Source organism: Triturus cristatus, chromosome 2_1, assembly GCF_964204655.1.
Source record: "Triturus cristatus chromosome 2_1, aTriCri1.1, whole genome shotgun sequence".
Classification (NCBI taxonomy): domain Eukaryota; kingdom Metazoa; phylum Chordata; class Amphibia; order Caudata; family Salamandridae; genus Triturus; species Triturus cristatus.
This window is the reverse complement of record NC_140581.1, coordinates 615702305-615719009: the sequence shown is the minus strand read 5'-3', so window position 1 is coordinate 615719009 and position 16705 is coordinate 615702305. Positions and strand designations below refer to the sequence as shown.

The 16705-nt window shown below is 48.5% G+C and overlaps 1 protein-coding gene across 1 annotated transcript in view; it reads right to left on the bottom strand.

Annotated features, from left to right (window-relative positions):
• The window catches only part of LOC146865688 (uncharacterized), a 349525-nt gene extending 334386 nt beyond the window's left edge, over window positions 1-15139 (bottom strand). The window contains exon 1 of the mRNA XM_085640760.1: window positions 15027-15139. Within this exon, the coding sequence (XP_085496886.1) occupies window positions 15027-15036 (10 nt within the window). The 5' untranslated portion in view covers window positions 15037-15139. The remainder of the gene's footprint in view (window positions 1-15026) is intronic.
• Window positions 15140-16705: the final 1566 nt, after the last annotated feature.

Sequence of the window (16705 nt, the reverse complement as noted above, 5' to 3'; positions counted from 1 at the left end):
CTTATATATCCTGAAGGGTCGGCTGAGACGCTGTCCCCCCGGGCGGACACTCGACTGTGCTCCAGGGCACCCACGTGCGTGATCGGTGGCGGAGTCGCGCCGTGCGCGGGACAGGGCCTTGAGGCGGGGATGGGGGGTGAAGCCGGGGAGTCGCATGCCAGGTCCTCGAGTCCCTTGGGAGCAGCGGGTCGCGTTGAGCCCGGCCCCGGGAGAAGTCGTCAGTACTGTGCCGGCCGGCAGGAAGTGAGGGCAGCGCTGAGGACCGGGTGCCTGCGGGACACGGGAGTGGCATCGCAGAGCCGACTCCATAGCTGGACAGTGTGATACACGGGACCCGCCCAGCATCTAGAGAAGGTGGCAGCGGTGGTGGAGGGCTCCGCAGAGGGGTCTGGCCCCCGAACTCAGCGAAGGCACATCGAGGGCTGGCAGTGGATGAGCGCTGGGGGACACAGCCGCTGGGAGGATCCAGGGTCCTCTTCCTCCCCTTTCCCCCCTGCTCCCTCTTCATCAGCCTGGCGCGGGGCGGGGCAGCGTGGCGGCCCCCTGTGAGGACGGCATCAGCCCCCCTGGAATCGTGGGTCTTTGCGGCGGTGCCTGGCGGAGTCCTAACCCCCATATGCATGGAGGAGGCCGTTCACACGCGAGCTGTTCCATACTGCGGACCGGGGGCGGTGGCCCCCTCCTGGATTAGAGTGGTAGCCTAGGCGGGGCTGCAATCGACGACACGGCGGCCGGACCGGGTCGTGGAGGTGAGGAGAGAGAAGGTGCGATGTCTGCGGTGGACGGGGGGGCAGCCCTTTGACGGAGGAGCAAAGTGGGATCGCTGCGGGTGCCCGCGACACGCGTGAGGCTGCATCTGAGGATGGGTGGAGCACCCTGGCGGCTGAGATCGGCAGCACGGTCGGGCCACGTGAGGTGCAGCTGGGAACCTTTTCTCTTGGCCCAGTGGTCCGTCACATTGAGGGCTGTCCGGGCGGAGGCTCCCGGACAGTCGACGCTCGCAGCATTCAGTGAGGCCACTCAGCTGTCGCCAGGATCGGATTGTATCTGCGGATTTTGTCCTGCGTGAGGCCCAGAGGGGTCGGGCCCCTAGAGGGGATTCACTGGGCCCTGTACCGCCGCTCCTGCAATTGGCCCAGCCATTTTCGGCCTCGCAGGGGGTCCCCGGAGGCGGCCATGACGAGAGACAAGGGCGGTGGCTCCACTAGACATGGCCCTATCGATAAATTCACTGGTCCGGGGGTGGTGGCTGGTGCCACCGGGGGGCCGCCGGAGACTATCCCTGACAATGCGGCCCTCATGGCAGCCATAACCCAATCCAGAGATATGATCGATGCCAAGATCGGGGCGGTTAGGTCGGATGTCACACTGCTGCGCCAAGATCTGCGCAACGCTGTGTCTCGCATCACAGAAGCTGAGACCCGGATTTATGGAGTGGAAGATGACGTTACCATGCTGAAGCACAAAATGGTAAACATGGAAAAGATCCAGCGGGGATTGGCGCTTCGGGCGGAGGATGCAAAAGGGCAGGCCCGGCGGAATAACTTGAGATTCGTGGGTTTTCCGGAGGGCTGTGAAGCTGTGAGTAGTTGGAAAGTTGGCTCCTGCCGGACGCTATGTCACATTGCTTCATGGTGGAGCGGGCTCACCGGGCACTGATGCAGAAGTCGCCGCCGGGGGCTCGCTCACGGTCAATAATAGTAAAATTCATGAACTATCTGGACTGTGATGCTGTCTTGAAATAGGCCCGGGCTAAGGAACCGCTGCTATATGAAAATGTGCGCATATTAATATTTCCCGATTATACTCGACTTGTACAGCAACAGCGCCAATCATTCATGGCAGCGAAGGCCCGCCTGAGAGATCTTAAGCTCCCATATGCCCTTTTGTTTCCGGCTCGTCTGCGGGTGGTGTACCACTCCCGCACCCACTTCTTTGACACCCCGGAGGAGGTATTGAAGTGGACTGATGAAACGGTGCGGGTGAGGGTGCCTATGCCGCCCGGTAGGGAGTCGGACTCCTCTTCCGGTGAGGTGGCCCGGAAGGGTCCAAAGGGACAGTAACGGAGGGGTGACAGGCGGTCACGATCCAGGAGGCGCTCTGTGTCTGGTGGGGTCTCCACTGGGGGAGGTCTGGAGCATGGACACTGATCTTTGGTACACTGACGCTTGGGGCTGGTATGGTGCAGGGATGGTCTCCCTTGCCCACAATGTGCTTATCATAGTCTTTGTGATGTAATTGTCGGGGGAGTTAAAGTGTGGGCTGGTTCTCTGCCTGGCTTGTACTGGTCGAGATTCCGCCCGAGGAACATGGGCTGTGAGTTGGGGATCCATTGGATGGGGCAGTGCCACTTCCTCCGTTGGGACCTGGATATTAGCCCCACCGTGACAGATGCTTCAGAGTTATTGAGGTATGGGGTGGGGGGTTTGTTGGGGGGGAGTTGTTATAGGTTCCGCGTCGCACTTCCATTGTGGGTTCACGACACTATTCATGCACACGGCCGCAGCCCCCTATTTGTGAGGTGGATGGGTTCCCTTCCTGATGGCTAGCATGTCGTTAAGGGACACAGGAGTCCCAGGCACCCTCCGTATTATATAAGATGGAATGTGAGAGGGGCCCTTGACAAAATTAAGCGGGGAGCAATATTGCATCAGGCCAAGAGGGCTCGGGCGGATATCCTCATGCTGCAGGAAACGCACCTCATGTTTACGAAGACCCCATGCAGGATTTGAGAGGGGCTCCAGAGGGGTGGTGATACTGGTTCATCGTAGGGTCCCATATATACATGCGCAGCAGTGGATTGACCCTCAGGGCCGGTATTTATTTATTCGGGGCACGGTTGGGGAGGTCCCCTTGATTTTGGGTTGTGTGTATGCCCCCCCTTGCAGTGGTCTCTTGTTGAGAGGTTACTGGCCCTTTGGGCGGATATGCCGGATGTGCTCTCTGTAGTGGGACGGGACTGGAACGATGTTATGGACTTGGCCAGGGGCAGGAGTGGGGGGTAGGGTGGTTGGAGGAGGGGTGGCCCCACAAAACTAAGCTCTCGGGTGGCTAGTCTTGACTGGATTGATGTCTGGCGGTGGGCCCACGGCGATAGGCGGGAGTACACATATCTTTCGGCGATCCATAACACCTTCTCAAGGCTGAACTACCTATTTATTCCCCGGGCGAGGGTTAGTAGAGTGGTGTTGGCAGATATCCTACCCCGTGGCCTTTCCGACCATTCTCCAGTGTCCGTTGAGTTGTCTATGGGCCAGGGGCGACAGCCCTTTCAGTGGCGCCTCTCGCCATGGCACCTGCAGAATGCAGACTACAGTACACATATGAGAGAGGCCATTGCTCACTACTTCACCTCAAACGAGGGATCGGTGTCTAGTGCAGGGTCTTTGTGGGAGGCCTTGAAGCCCACTTTACGAGGTGTGGATATATCTTGGTGTTCGGCGGCTCGAAGTAAGCGCTGGGAGGAGTTGACACGGGCGGAGGCCTCCGTTGAGGCACTCGAATGTCAGGCCCGGGAAGAAGGGGAAGGGCAGTTGGTGAGGCAATTACTCCAGGCCAAAGAGTCTTGCGCAGCCCTTCTCATGGACGAAGCTCATCAGACTTCGCTGGCGACACGTAGCCGAATATACCAGTGGGGGGACAAGTCCGGAAAGATGATCCATCGGCTTTGCCAGGGCGCCTTTCATGCCCAGGGCCTCCCGGGTCTACTGGATGATAAAGGGGTGCCGATCACCGACCAGCTCATCATAGCTGAAAGTCTTGCTGCCTATTATGCAGATCTCTATGCCCCCCGGGAATGCCTGCCAGCGGCCACCGTCGATAAATTCTTAGCTGATCTGCCGCCGAAAGCGGTATCTGATGAAGTGCGGGACCGCTTGGAGCTTCCATTAACGGAGGAAGAGCTCGGCACGGCCTTGGGAGAGCTTAACTCTGGGAAGGTACCCGGGCCCAATGGGTTCCCGAGTGAATTCTTCAGTCGCTATAACACGCAATTAGCCACATATTTTCGGGCCGTGGTGGAGGACGCCAGGGAAAAGGGCATGCTCCCCCCAGACTGGAGGCACACAGAGGTAGTGGTGTTTCTTAAACCCGGCCGGCCCCCGGATCAACGGGCTTCGTATCGCCCTATCTCCCTCCTTAATGTGGAGGCTAAGATCCTGGCCAAGGCATTGGCTAATCGCCTTCTGCCACACATATCGACTCTTATACACCCTGATCAGGCTAGGTTCATGCCCAAGAGGGCCACCAGACACAATATAAGGTGGGCACACGTGGCGGTGGCGGCTGTTCGACAAACTGGGGAACAGGCGGTGCTCCTGTTAGCAGACATGGACAGGGCATTTGACTCCCTGAGCTGGGTATACCTGTTTGCCATACTATGCCGACTCAACCTGGGCCCGCGCTTCCTCTCCTACCTTATGCTCCTCTATACAGATCTGATGGCGACGGTGCGGGTGGCGGTGCCGGCATCTACTATCTTTCCAATTCAGCGGGGTACACGGCAGAGATGTTCCCTGTCCCCATACCTGTTTGCACTAGCGATGGAGCCTTTGGCGGCGTGGGTACGCATGGATGCGCAGGTCAGAGGCTTTGAATGGTCTCCGGAGGTATCGGACAGAATCGCATTATATGCGGATGATGTCCTGTTTTTCCTTACGGAGCTGGATGTGTCAGGGCCGCGACTCCTACGGATCATGCAGATCTTTGGGGAGACGTTGGGGCTCTATATGAATCCTCGCAAATCTACACTGTGGGTTCTGGGGGACCGCTCGAGGACCGGTGCGTGGGCGAGGGATATTCAGCTGGCTGCAGGTGGGATGAAATATTTGGGAGTGTTCCTTTCGGAGGTACCGACGCTTTCTTGGGAGCGCAACATGATGCCGGTGTGGGAGAGGATCCGCTCGGATCTCAAGACCTGGTCTCGAATGCCACTGACGCTGTATGGCAGGTCGGCAATATTTAAGATGGTGGCGCTGCCTAGGCTACTCTATCAGTTGCAAAACTACCCATATCCGATCCTGCCTCGATGGTTTCGGCTGGTGAATTCTGTGTTGGGGCAGTTTCTGTGGGAAGAGGGTAACGCGCGTGTGGCCCTTAGAACAAGTTTTCTATCCTCTTATTGCAGGGGAATTGCGTCCTCGGATGTCCTGTCTTACTATCAGGCCTCGCATCTCCTTGTCTTCAACGAGTGTTGGTATGGCGATAGGAGGGATCCGGCGTACGCATTGGAGCGGCTGCTTATGGGGTCTAATACACTGTACACTATCCTGTATTCGGCCCCTTTGCACAGCAGCATGCCATCGGCCTCGCGTGTGGTTTTCCTGATATGGCAGCAAGCATTGCGTCGAATGGGTTGGTGGAATGTCTTGACTGAGGAGACCCCCCTCTGGAATAATGGGCGCTTCCCAGAACTGGTGGCTCTACGGGGCTTCCGCGGATGGGATGATATTGGCATCTCGACATTGGGAGACGTTATGAGTGGCACGACGCTTAAGTCATTTCAGGACTTACAAAGAGAATTTTCTATGCCCCAATCACAGTTTTATAGATATCTCCAGTTTCGACATACACTGTCCCCTAGCTTGGAGGGTCTGACATCCCTCCCCGAGTTTAGTCCTTTGGAAGCAAGACTTTTCATGGGGGACTTAGGGGCCAAGAAGATCTCAAGGATCTATCAGGCCCTAGTTATCCATTGTTCTACAAAGCTTCAGAAGCTGCGGGGAGATTGGGAGACAGACGTGGGTGCATTGGATGAGGAGGACTGGCGGGAAGCCCTGGCGGCTCCTAGAGAAGCGGCTATAGCGATGCGCCTGCGCCTTATACAACTCAAATATCTGCATAGGGTCTACTTCACCCGGACCAGACTGTATCGAGTGGGCATGATTGCTGCTCCAGATTGCCTCAGATGTGGCCGGGAGGAAGGAACATTTCTACACACTACTTGGCATTGCCCATCCCTAGACCGGTTTTGGAGGGGGGTGTTTACCTGTCTGTCGGAGGTTCTGGGTTGGGAGATCTCACGAACGCCACGAGTGGCACTGCTGCATATCATTGAGGCCATTGGGGGTAATGTTTATAAGCGGCATCTTTTGCGACTTGGCCTTACACTAGCAAAGCAGGACATCGCCAGAGCATGGAAGGCACCTCGAGCTCCATCGGTGACCGCATGGAAAAACGGCCTAGATTTCTGTATGGGTCTGGAACAGCCCATATTTGTGGCCAGGGAATGCCCACGCAATCATTATAAAATATGGAAAAGATGGGTGGGTTACCGGGGGATGTGGCTGGAGCAACCAGTGGAGGTAGAGGATCATTCATGGGGATCATAATTGAGACTAGTCAGGTTGGGGGGGCGCCGGGCAGGGGGGGAACCCGGGGGAATATATCTTATTGTGCTACGACTTGGGTGCAGAATATTAAGGCTGTGGTGGGGACCGAATGGACATGGTGCAACGCAGGGGGAAGGGTGGGGGCGTTGGGGGGGTTTGTTATATTTTGGGATGTGTTTTTGTGGTATTGCAGGATGGCATGCACAAAAATAGATTGCTTTTGTAACAGGATGCAATATGATTTCATTGACGACTCTGATACACAGGGTGCTGTGATATGTATGCAATCGACAAATAAAATATGTTTTTTTTAAAAACCTTGGTCTGGAGCAGCACATCACGCATGGACCTGTGAAACTTTGTAGGGCTGTTAGTTCTTAGTTAAATAGTAGTTTAAAGCTTAGCCATCTGTTTCATAATGCCAACTAGACCATACAGTAAAACAACACGTACAGTCTACAGTACCCGGTCAACACATTTTTAATAAACATGTCGCACAGCTACTCTCACCCTCAAACACACAGTCACTTACACACACACACCCAGAAAGAGAGTTACTCACCCAGAAAGAGAGTTACTCACCCATTAGTAAATATATAAAAACACTCACACAAGCACTCACAAATCCCCACATAAAGTTACTATACTTTTGTGCATTTCATGCTAACTCTCATCAGCCTCACATACACATATACCTTTTTAACCCCTTCGCCGCGGCACGAATTCTGCCGCGACGCTGGGGGGGTTTGGGGGCAGTGTGGCGCCGCCGTGCTCATGACGGAACCACTCCGTCATGAGTCACAGGCGAGCTGTGCTCATGACGGAGTGGTTCCGTCACGACTCCGCCCACTGCGCTAATCACCCTCACAGGCGGGGAATTAGCGCTGCGTGGGTGGAGCGCCCGCCAACGGCCGCAGCATGACGAAACCACTCCGTCATGAGCACACGGCGCCCGTGGCTCATGACGGAGTGGTTCCGTCATGAGCACGGAACGGGTTAATCACATTATTTTTTAAAGTTCAATCTAACTCATATACCTGAAAATCGAGTTTGTTGGTCAAATTTTGTTTTGCTCTTATCAGATAGATTCAACCTTCTCAGAAAATGTAAAAACTAAGCATAAGAATGGTATACCACTCTCATACAAAGCAACCATTAATGGCAACCTTTTCAACTTTACACTCTCTGATGCTGCTGAAGGCAGCAAATCAAAACATACCTTTCATATTTTACTTTTGTTACTCCACTTCTAAATGGTTAGTGTATGTTAACCCTTTCTTGCACTCCAATAAAGAAGTCCAATGTGGTAGATTTTTGGCATATTCATGAATTCTTTGTGATCTTCAGCGCGGCCCCTGTGTAACTTCATACTGAATTTGCAAATAAATACGAGAGTCCAAAAACATATCTAGCTTTGTATTCTTCACACTTTACCACTGTCCTAGTAACATAGATGCACCTAGAAAATAAACCCTCCATAATAGATAATGAGTGTAAACCACTATAATTTTAAGAAACATACAAGAATCTGTTTAAGGCCCTTCCTCCACACTCTCTTAGCAAGGTTACCATAGCAACCCCCTTTGGAACACCCTCATAAACCAGTAGGTCACAAATTCACAACACACTCTAGAAGCAGCACATTACTTTACAACTCAACTTCAGCAGGTGTGGTTGACTGTTTGCAATCAAAAGCCTATCCAGGGTTGCATTAAATTGTTTTTTATCTTCACCAGAGACAATCACAGATCTACTTACTTTTTCATAAAAATCACTTGCTAATTTTAACGACCTGCATATTTACACCATCCAATCAAATATGTGCTTTTAATAAACGGGTCCTGTCCTCCATTTTAACTACCTTTCATTTTGAAAACTGTCTCATTCTGCTCCAACCTTCTCAGGTGTGCTACTCCTCCTTCCCTTCAAAAAGGTTAGAGTGTGGATTTTGGGTCATAGCTTTGTAATTTAGGCTAGAGAGTGTGCTAGAAAGAGTGTTTTGACAGGGACTTGGGCTTGCTTAATGTAGACATTACTTGGTTTGGCCAGAGAGGGTTAAAGTGGCATCAGTTGCTGCCTTTGGTAAAAAAACATTGTGGATTGTCAACACCCTGGCCTCATGATTGTGAACTATAGTGGCAATGACCTAGGCAGACTTACTAGGGTAGGACTGCAAATCCTAATGAAGGATACATTTACTTAACTAATGGTACTTTTGCCTCAGACTGCCTTGGGGTTCTCCAACATATTATAAACACTAAGAACCCTGAGGTCTAAAATTACAAAAAGGGGAAAGAAGAAAGATGAAAAGGTGGTGTGTGAATGAGAAACAAAAGCCCAATTCACCTAGTGAAAGGGCAATCCCTTTAAGGACGTAATCCCTCACTCACCCTGGGTGACATGCTTCAACATATGGGATTCTCCTCCCAGAGAAAAATCCTAGTTTCTCTGGGGGCTACAACCCCCTCTATGAGAGGGAGGAGCTCAGGGATGTTTTGATTTTGCACTAAAGGATGGACTAAATCCACATATGAAGAGCTAGGTGTGAGTGAGGGGTGCAGTGCTAATGAAATGATAGTGCAGTGAAAGTGTGTTAAAACTAGTCACGGGACGGCAAGGAGGAATCTCTTGACACCACCGATGCTAGATTAAAAATGTGAGCACCACTAGTTCAATATAACCAATGGTGCAATGCAAAAGACAACGGTCGACATGTTTCAGCCAAGGCGCCTAAGAAGGCTCGGCTTTCATCAGGACCTAGATAGCTACTGCAAAAAGGAAAGAATTGTGTGAGAACTACACAACAAAGGATACCGTGAACACCCCAGAGTTGCTTGTCGGGTGTACGTCACCTTTACAATTCAAACATCACCTAGACAAAAGAGAATCAGTGTAAGAAAAAGTTGGTTCCAAATGCTAAGTAATGAAAATATGAGAAATGTGATGACTTTAAGCATTGGCCACTCACCCGTGAAAACTGGGTGGGAAATTGACCTCCACCTGGCAACAGCTCAGGAAGGAACACCGCTCTGAAAGAAGATGTAAGACTACTGAGGAATGGGGTACTTACATCTCATGAGCGAGTGTGATAAACATGTGAACTAAACATCTAATAGCGAGGGAAACTGACAGAATCACTGAATGCACAAAGTCCTAGTTAATACAAAAAACAGGTTCACCAACATGTTCTTATTGTGAAAAAACCAAAACAAGACCACCACATATCATGTAAGACAAAGTATGGTGAGTCTGTATGTTTAAACAAAGAGCGAAAGAGCTCAAAGTAACTGTGCCTCGTTTACATCAAAATCGTAACGAGTGACCAGACGTATCTATAAAAGATTGTAAAACTACCGCCTTTGAAAAATCATAGTATTAACTGAAAAGGAAAGAAAAAGGGCGGTGTGCACACAGCATCAGAGCTTAACGAGACGCCTACCTCTCCGTCGGGGAACCGGGCCGGAATGAGCCTGCAGCCGGAGGTCCCGCGGGGCTGGACGGTGTCTCGTAAAGAAAGATTGTGTCATCAGGATGGGGCCAATAGGAGGACCCGTTTGAAAACCACCGAATGGGGAGAACCAATCAATGGTGCTCAACCGCCCGTGTGCAGGTTGCCACGGTGATGGGTATGCAGCCGACGATTGAGTTCAAGCTGTCAAAAATTGTTGGAATGCACGCCACGGGTAATTAAGTGAATGGATGACAGCGCTCATTACCATTGTGTGAGAGTCGAGCTATGGAGTGAGGGAAGCGAAATGCGTGTTACTCACTCTGTAAAACATAATATTCGCAAATCGCAGAATCAAAGTAAGCTCATGCTATTGAGCTGAAGCTTCGTTTATAAATCCAACACGGAGGAGAGCTAGTTAATGCGACACTAGCTCCATGAGGAGAGTCGCTCCGTGAAATAAAGCCCACATCGAGAAATGAATGTAAACTCATGCTATTAGGCTTGGGCAACAATTCATTTAAATACAACACGGAGGAACCTAGTTAAAAAGCACTAGCTCCGCAGGGAAAAATATTTGCAAAATTTAAAACTTAAAAGTGGGTGGAAAGGAAAAGAAAACAAAGCGTGCTCTGATGCCATGGACAATGGATGTCTGGGGAAAGCAAGACAGCAGTAGACTGTCGAGGGAGAATGGAAAAAGTCAATGTTGACTGGCAGTCTAAGTATGTAAGACATAGGGGCAAATGTTAGGTGGCCCAACAAGGAAGCCGCAGAATACGAAAAGCAGCAACAAATCATGAAGTATACCGTATAGGTTATTCCCATATGCAGAGTCTGAAAAATGGGGCCAAAGAGTAGACTTGTAATGCGAAATTCATAGGGACAGCCATGGAATATCGTCATTTAGTCCTTGAACGTGCGTGTTAAGCTTGTACACCCACCTTTGCTCGCGTTTAAACAGAAAGGAAGAGCAATCTGTCAGATGGGGAGGTATGAAAGGTTTGTCAAGGACGGTCCAGTGCAGGTCATTGGGAACATGATTGACCACTAGAAAGTGGTTAGTAGGTTTGGTAGAGGAACGACCACACCGTATTGTACTTTTGTGTTCCAAAATACGGGTTTTTATCCGACGGGTGGTCATTCCGACATATCTTAACCCACACGGACAAGTTATAAGGTAGATCAAATTTGAGCTGTTGCAGTTACTGTGGCTTCTAAGAGTCCACGGTCTGCCTGTGCCAATGTCGATCTCTTTAGTCACAGAAGTGTGGCTGCATGCCGCACAAGACCCACATGGGTAGTGGCCCACAACCGGTGGTAGACTCCAACATATGCCAAAGGCAGAAATGGTCAAATGAGCTCTGTGCACAAATAGACAAAGCCAGGAAATATGTCAATAATACTGTATCCACATTTTTCAGAGACCATAACATAGACTCTATCTACAACAACTTGTGCTTTAACATGGAGGATATATGCATATATGGAAGTGATGGAGTTCACTTCCCAGAGAAAGGCAACAGGGTGTTCCTCACCAACTTAAAACCCTGCATCCTGTTTTATGTGTAGTCATCATCTACACACAATAAACACAAAGGATCTTCTCAGGGCTAGGCCTGGGTGGTAATTTTCATTCCGCTTGCGGAATTTTGGTAATTTCGCGTTCCACAGAGAACACGGAATTGCCAAAAATTCCACGATCCGCGGCTTCGCAGAATTTTTTGCTTGTTTGCGCTTTCAAAATGCATGTTCGCGAGATATTTCCCCCCGAGCACGCAAACAGCATTCGCGAACAGGAAAATAGCATTGCGAATGGGCGGAACAAGCAATTCCACGTGTTTGTGGAACTCTGCATGCTCGCAGAGATTTTTTACCATTTCGCGGAGCTTTGCGTAGAGCAACTACGCAAATTCCGCCCACCCCTACTCAGGGCCACCCTATATCTCAAACAATGCTTAATTTTCTTTTTAAATCGCTTTTTTTTTGTTTTTTTTTATTCACAAATACACAGTCAATACGCAAAACTAAAGCATATAGGCCCACATGCATCAAAGCAAAAGCCAGTCGCAAACGGGCAGATTCTCAGAATCTGCCCCTTTGCGACTGGGATTTTTGCATTTGGGATGCATCTTCCCAAATGCAAAAATCGCAATTTAAGGAATCTCTAAATTGCGATTCCTTAAATTGCAATTGCATTTAAGGAATCCCAAATTGAGATTCCTTAAATGCAATGCATGAAAGTTTAAAAATTAGCGATTTCGCTAATAGGGGGAGCAAATTACCATGAAGTTGAACTTCATGGTAATTTACAAAAACTTTGAAAAATGCACTAAAGTGCATTTTTCAAAGTTCCATTTTACACACACACATGCCCTTGGGGCATGTGTGTGTGCAAGATGTATTCATATGCAGATTTCAGGGGTGCAACAGGGTGTCTTTTTGACGCCCTGGCACCCTTGAAATAGCATGAGCAATTTGTGATTCTCTAATTGAGATTAGCAAATTGAGAAAGTCTTCCCATTCATTCCTATGGGCCTCTAGGCCCATAGAAATCAATGGGGAGGTATTCCTTAATTGCGACTCGCAATTTGTGAGTAGCAATTAAGGAATGTTTAGAAATCGCTATTTTGTAAGCGATTTCTACATGCATAGCCTTTTGCTATTCCTTATTAGCGAATCCTTATTTTTCGCTATTAAGGAATCGCAAATGGCATTGTTGATGCATGTGCCAGATATTCAATAGACACCAGCACATTTAAAATTCACAACTATATAAATCTCTCTGTGCATCTAACTGGGTGTGATAGTGTGTGAATGGGTCTGTGAGTGGGTGTAAGAGTGTCTGAATGGATCTGTGAGTGGGTATATGAGTGTCGCAGTGGGTCTGTGAGTGGGTGCATGACTCTCTGAGGGGTGAGTCTGTCAGTCATATGTAAGTGTCTGTGTGGGTCTGTGAGTGTGTGTATGAGTGTCTCAGTGAGCCAGTGAGTAGATGTGTCAGTCTCTGATTGGGTGTGTGAGTGGGTGCATGAGTGATACTATGAGTGGGTGTGTGAGTGCCTGAGTGGATCTGTTAGTGGGTACATGACTGAGTGGATATGTCAGTGGATATGTAACTGTCTGTCTGGTTCAGTAAGTGGGTGTATAAGTCTCTGAGTGGGTTTGTGAGTGGGTGGGTGAATTTCTGAGTGGATCTGCCAGTGGATACGTAAGTGTCTGTGAGTGGTTATGTGAGTCTCTGAGGCGGTCTGTGAGAGGGTGCATGAGTCCCTGAGTGGGTCTGTGAGTAGGTACATGAGTCTCTGAGTGCATCTGTGAGTGGGTGTGTCAGTGTCTGAATGGGTCTGTGAGTGGGTGTATGAGTACTACATGTCCGTCTTCACTGCTTATGTACCAACTATATAAATGCCAAACCAATGAGCACTCCTGACTTTTCATATGATTAAGGGTCTGCTTGACTCGAAACGTGTAATGCTTTTCTGCTTTGTTGTTTTGCCACAATAAAGGATTGAAACAAAAGATTGGCTGGAGGGCCTGTTTCGCATTGTCTAATGGTGCAGTGCACATTTCTGGTGGAATATTTTGGGAGTGCCGTTCCCTGACAGGCCATGGTCCGCGAGGCTGGGCTTCCTTGGCGTTCGTTTTCTTCTGGATTATTTACTTCGAAGGGGAGCCCGCCGGCTGCTATTGCGAAAATGGATAAAAAGTGTTTCATGGAAGGGCCTTGGCAGGCCCACCTGGCATTGCTGATGATTTTGGAAAACAGCCAGGATTTGTAGGAGAATTGTCTCTTGCACACCATGACGACGGAACACGATTATATGGTAAAACAAGCAAAATCCAATTATCGATCTGAGATGTTGGAGTGACATAATTGTGCAGATTGCTGTTATAAAACACAACCGGAGCCGTACATGGGATTGATCCCTTTAAAGGCATGGAATAACGACCTTGCTGTTTACAATAACCAGATTTTGGATTCCATAAGCAATATCATTGCAACTTCCACTTCAAGCACTCTTTGTCTCTGTTCATCATCACCTTGGTAAAACCAACAGTTCAAAGACACTATGGGCCTTATTTACAAGATTTTGTCATAGGGCAGCACCGCAGGCCTTCCTGCAGCGCTGCTGTATGACAAAATAAAAGGGCAGGAATGCACCGTATCTATTGGATACAGTGCATCCCTGTCCTTTTCCTTCTCTGGGGCACAATGGGCTGTCATGCGTCAATGCAGGCACCTTTGTGCCATGGTGCAAAGGTGCCTGCATTGCAGGGATAATTGTTTTTGTGCAGGAAGGGAAACCTTCCTAAAACAATCACTAGGGGCTTTTTCCTCTTTTTGTGTGTGCTGCAGAGTGCAGCTATCATAGAAAAAGACAAAATGAGGACAAATAAAGGTATTTCACCTCATTGCGCCTCCCTTACGCCTCCTCTGGGGAGGCGTATGTTTTTGACACTGCCTCAGAGTTACGATTCCTCTTAAATCTGAGGCTGTGTCAAAAATCCATGGGTGTTGTTGAGAACGTCCACAGCAACTCATATTGCACGCCTCTTTAATGCTAAAAGTGATGCTCCAGGGGCCCAGCCTCATTGTAAATGAAGCACTAAGGGCCTCATTCATGGCATTTTGGCTTAGATCATTGCAGCAAGGCTACGTCAAAGTGAAAGAGCAGGAATACACCATATTTAAGCATTGCACCATATTTAAGTTTCAGCAGCCTAGCGCTAAAGTAGGCACCCCTTGCACCATGGTGCAAGAGGGCATCTGTTGCAGGCAGGATTGTTTTTGTGCAGAAGGGGACACATTCCTGCACAATAACCACAATTCAAAGAGACGTTTTACCTCTTTCTATGAGTGCTGTAAAATGCAGCATACATGGAAAGAGGAAAAATTAAGAACAAATGAAGTTATTTCTCCTTGTTACACCTTACCTTGGGCGGCATATCGATTTTCACTACCCCTGGTATACATGTTTCTGTAAATCTGGGACAGCATCAAATTCCATGGGTGTTGCATGGGAAAATCCACCACAACTCCTGTGGAATGCTTTCTAGGAGCAGAGTAATGTGTTTACAGTGATTTGTGCTGTCTCGTCTTACTCATGACGTATGAGGTTACTCAAAGCCACGAGAACCCTACCACTTTACATGGTGCATAGGTTACACAGGTCTCCCATAAATAATACCCCAAATGTCTCTGCAAAGAACTTGAGAGTATCTGGGAAAAAAAACAGATTACTTACCTACTGTCATGTCCTGCGTCTGCCCCGGATCCCAAGGAACACAAGGACACAGGTAGGGAACTTTGCCTACTTTATTCGTATTCTTTCTCTCATGCTCACAGCCACATTCTCGCTCTTCCCTGGTCTCCCGATACTGCTCATCCCCCTTCCCTGATCGGAAGTGGTGTCCAATGACTAGCCCCTACCTTCATTCTTGTGCAGGGTCCTAGAGCCCTCTGCACCTCGGTACGACATCTATTAAAAAAAAACATTTTGGTGTCAGCTCTCAAGATGTATAAATAACTTGCTTACAACTCTTGAGCTGACTACTTTTCCTCTCACATATTCTTTTATCGAATTTCCAAGAAAGACATTTTTAAAATTGTCCATACTTTATTGAATTCAGATTGCTGCTCTTTCGTCTTTGGGCTTTCACAAGTGTTCTGGGACAATCTCTCTTGTCTCTCACTCCCTCTCTTTTGAACCTTTACTTGTTTCCCCTTCCTTAGCTCATTTGATCCAGTGGCTTTATTTTAATGTGCTACACCAATGACACACACATTCTGGTCACTCTTCATTGTCAATTTCCTGTAATCAGAGAGAAATTCCAAAAGAATATCCTTGACATTGTCTTGTGGACAGGGGCGGCTCCTCCATAATGTTGGAGGAGCTCCGCCCTCTGCTAAAAGAGGAAACTAAAATGATAATAAAAGCATTTTATTATCATTTTACTTTTGCCTAACTGCTGACGACGGAGTCTTCCGCGGGGCGGGCAGGTCAGGCAATCCTGTCAGAGAGGAATGGCAGGGTGAGGTGTGGTGGGAACTTTTTAAGTGTGCATGTGTGTTTGACCGGTTTTTCTAGCCCGGCCAAACACACATACACAGTTACATTTCTCCAACCAGGCTGTGTGGAAGTGTGTTTTAAAAAGCGTGAATTAATATTCTAGCAATTGATATGAAAGGACATGGTTTTACTTGGAAAGTAACAAAGCATTATGGACTTTGTGGTTCTTGAATAAATTAGCTTATGTCAGTGAAAGGAAGCTAAGATATGCAAAAACATTTACAAAGGATTTACCAGCGTACTAAAACTGAAAAGCAAGCACTGACCTCATTTTCAACATTTCAAGTGAAACTCATTTGGGTATTTATTTGAATCTCAAGTCCTTTAATGAACAGGGTAGTATTACATGTCCGTCTTCACTGCTTATGTACCAACTATATAAACGTCATACCAATAAGCACTCCTGACTTTGCATATGATTAAGGGAGGAAATAACCTTTACAACGCAGTCATTACATCGCACTACCTTTACATAGCAGTCATTACATCGCAACATCCTTTACATCGCTTGTCATTACAACGCAGCCATTACATCGCATGTCACTACAAACCAGGCATTACATCGCAAGTCATTACAATGCATACCATTACAACGCATAGTACCCTTACACTATCCAACACTTACCCTACTGTTGCACTCACTGGAGTTAGAATAGTAAATATTACACCTATACTATCCAACACTTACCTTAAATGCGATGTAATGGTATGCATTGTAATGGTATGCGTTGTAAAGGTATAATGCGATGTAATGGAATGCGTTGTAAAGGTAGTTTCTGAAAATGCTATGTAATGGCAGGCGATGTAAAATGAATGCATTGTAAAGGATGTTGCGATATAAAAACTGTGTTGTA